Source organism: Sinocyclocheilus anshuiensis, unplaced genomic scaffold (assembly GCF_001515605.1).
Source record: "Sinocyclocheilus anshuiensis isolate Anshui unplaced genomic scaffold, SAMN03320099.WGS_v1.1 scaffold1229, whole genome shotgun sequence".
Lineage (NCBI taxonomy): Eukaryota > Metazoa > Chordata > Actinopteri > Cypriniformes > Cyprinidae > Sinocyclocheilus > Sinocyclocheilus anshuiensis.
The window spans coordinates 256861-260478 of record NW_015551079.1 but is presented as its reverse complement, the minus strand read 5'-3'; the positions used below and the strand labels follow the sequence as shown (position 1 = coordinate 260478).

The window sequence follows — 3618 nt, the reverse complement described above, 5'->3', positions numbered from 1 at the left end:
CTAGGATGACTTGAGGGTGAGTAATTTATGGGCTAATTTTCATTTTTGGGTGAACTAACCCTTTAATAGGTACATTTACCCTAAAGCAATTCTTTTAACCCAAAAAGCAAATTATTCTAACTTAGAACTGGTTCTCTTTAAAATAAAATAAAAATAAAAAACTTGTGTAATCCCACGTAGGTTATCTGTTATCAGATGCACATTTAAAACTGGAATATAATCTAATTTCAGTCACTTGTGTTTCATAAACACAAATGTTTTGGATTACAATTCGCCATCAAAATGATGTTTAATTATTCCAGCTGCTGTGAGAAAAGGCTATAAACGATCGGCCACCTGCAGGATCTTTACATGGGATATAGGGCCCGTTTTACTAAACAGGGCAAATTAGCGCGAGAGCGCAATTCTAAAAGAGTGCCGATGGGCGTGGAAATTTCTGTGGGTGATTTTACTAACAACATGCAAATTAAAGAACACAGACGCAACAACGCAGTATACCAAGCGCAGAGCAGTCGCAAATAAAGAAATAAAGAAGCCATAGTACGTTGAAAAGAAGCAGAGGCCAAAAAAATCTAGAAGTTGCAAGAAGTTTTGATAGACCTTGTATTGCATGACTCCTAGTTGAGGGTTCCAAGTCATCTTTTATTTCCTGAAGCAAATGAAAAATAATATGGCTTGGCAAACGATATGTTCAGACAGTGTGTTCTTCTGGCATTCCAAATAAAATTAATATGTGTGGAAATATTTGTATGCTGTATATTATTATTGATTTACATAGCAATACTACTACTACTACTAATAATAATACCAGGATGGTTAAAGCAAAAAAAAATTTGTCCAAATAACCCAACAAATTAGTTATTTTTTAACCCAATGCATTGGGTTACTAACTTACTACCCAATCCATTGGGTTAAAATAACCCAACATTAGGTAGGTCCTATAGTAACCCACCATTGGGTTATCTGTTGGGTCATTTTTAACCCAGCTATTTTAAGTGAGTAGTCAAGCTTTACCATCTACATGACAATAATTGAAATTCCACCAGCTAAAGTAAAGAAAGAAAATAAAATAAAATAAAAAAATGCTCTTCTCAAACACAAAGTAGGCTATATAATAAAAAACTGAGGGTTTTAAATTAATAAAATAAAATAATAATAAAAACTAAATATAGCCTGCATGCTATACAGTCACTTTTCCACTTAAAGTTCAAGTAAAGGCAGTGTCTAACTGTTCAAATGTCTAACATCTCACAGAAATCGCATCAAATATTGCTTCAACACATTTTTCATTTGGGCTGTAGTGTTTGTTGTGCACTTTTTTTTTGTGCTAAATAGATTAAAAAACAAAAAAAACATTGTACTCTAGTTACGGAAATATAGCATAGCCTTTTCCCCATCTAGTCATGGTCTCCACTAAGACAGAAACTATGAGACGTCTGATGTTTGAGTAACGTTTGCATTGCACGGGAACATGAATAAATTTAACCCGCGTTTCCCTTGAATTGACATCTGCCCCATTTTGTTTGGTGTTTTTCTTCGATTTGGTCGTTGGGTGGCGCAATCCTCTGTTTGTAGTGCTCAGGAAAGTGTCATCGGCACGCAGAGCTCAGCTCTTTAAAAACTGACAAACTTTTACTACCAAAGTACTAGCTCTACACCGCAGCGGCGTCCTGGTACTCCCTGTCCTAACGCGAGTGAGCGAGACCCGAAACAGTCTGCTATGAGAAAATGTCCGTGAACGAAGTATACGTGTTCCAGCCGTTCAAACTGATCGCTCTTCTCTGCGTGTTTCTCGCACTTTGCTTGGACATTGTCTCTCTCCTGAGCCCCGCGTGGGTGACGGCGGATGGCTACGCGCTGTCGCTATGGGAGTCATGCAGGGAGATCGAGACCGACTGGAGCTGCATCTCCACCCTCAAGTCTGGTAAGAAGCCAAATATGGGCAGTAATGAATTTGAAAGGAGAGAAATGCATGCTGTTAAAAATATGGTGATCATGGCATTATATGTTAGAATACAATGCTGGTGTTCAGTTGTAAATCTTGTGAACGATTTTACGGCTTGGGGATGACAAACAAACAAAAATAAATTAATTAATTAATGAAAACTTCCACAACGACTATTATTGATTGATTCTCGCAGCAGCGACAATTGACATTGTATTGCCATGATTTGCTTTGTTTGCCTGTTGCACGTGGACTCTGTAAACAGATGTTTAAAATAGCGAAGACAAACCCATAACGTGGCGATCCGCCGTTTCGGTTTAATATAACAATATGCTGTTGCGATTCCATTTGGAAATGTACGGGATTTACGGTGGGTAACGTCACGGATGACCAGATCAAACAATAGGTGATATGGCAAGCCGATTTAGCTTAAAATATTCCCAGCGTTACTCGTGGTAATTGCATTTTTTACTAGGAACAATTCAGTTAGAGAGCTCTACAATAAAATGTTTACTAGTAGGGATGTAATGATTCACTCAATTCATGATTTGATTCGATTTACGATTTTGATTTCACGATTCGATTTTCTCACGATTAGTTTAACAAAATGAGACTGAAGACATTATACATTATACAGGTGTCGTTTTATTAGGCTATTGCTGCACGTTTCTTTGTGAAATTGAAATATAACAAAACTAAATTGAAATTTTAAAACAAACCCCAAATCAAACAAGTAAGTTACACAAATAAAAGAAATCTCTTAATATGAACAAACAACTACTACTATATGTAGTTGTTTTTTGGTGTTTGGCTTAGTGTTATGTTAGAATCATTATTATACTCATACCTTTTGTTCTTTTAGTATTTTGAATTGTTTTTAGCTTGATTTTTTTTGTTTTCATTGAAATGTTTAGTTTTGAAATGTTGTTGTATGCATTTGTCATTTTTATTTAATTTCTTTTATTTTCTTAAATGTGTACATATATAGTATTTATAGAGTTTTAGCTTTTAGTTTTAATTACTTTTTCTTATTTGTAAGTCGCTTTGGATAAAAGCATCTGCTAAATGACTAAAAGTAAAAGTAAGGCTTTGTCTGTGCTCTTTCCATTTGAAATTAGAGGCAACCACTGGATTTTAATCACGATCCAAACAAAGATGCAGGCAGCATACATGCAGCACGAGTACTTTTTAACCCTCTGGTGTCGACGAACGCGCCGGCGTGTTTTGTGGCATTTTTTCCTGATAACGCCGAAATGAAATGAAATTACTCTGTCATTTTTGATCGTACAGATAAGAGCAATACATCAATGTCCATAGAAAGCACATTAAATGTAAGTAAAGTGTCTACTTTTAAGGTTTCAAATAAGTTTTTGGAGGATACATTGTCAAAATTTGGTTGAAATAATGTTACATTGTCATTCAGTGTAACACAAAGTTTATGTAAAAATTCAAACAACATGCTTATTCTGACGTGTATTAAAATATATAAAAGAATAAGAGCATATTAAATTTCATTGTGTTTTAAATGAGTAAAAAATTCTTACTGACAAATGTGACCCTGGACCACAAAACCAGTCTTAATTCGCTGGGGTATATTTGTAGCAATAGCCAAAAATACATTGTATGGGTCAAAATTATAGATTTTTCTTTTATGCCAAAAATCATTTGGATTT

The 3618-nt window shown here is 35.0% G+C and overlaps 1 protein-coding gene across 1 annotated transcript in view; it reads left to right on the top strand.

Annotated features, from left to right (window-relative positions):
• Positions 1 to 1527: 1527 nt before the first annotated feature.
• LOC107662487 (transmembrane protein 47-like) overlaps positions 1528 to 3618 on the top strand; it is a 73488-nt gene continuing 71397 nt past the window's right edge. The window contains exon 1 of the mRNA XM_016452529.1: positions 1528 to 1924. Within this exon, the coding sequence (XP_016308015.1) occupies positions 1729 to 1924 (196 nt within the window). The 5' untranslated portion in view covers positions 1528 to 1728. The remainder of the gene's footprint in view (positions 1925 to 3618) is intronic.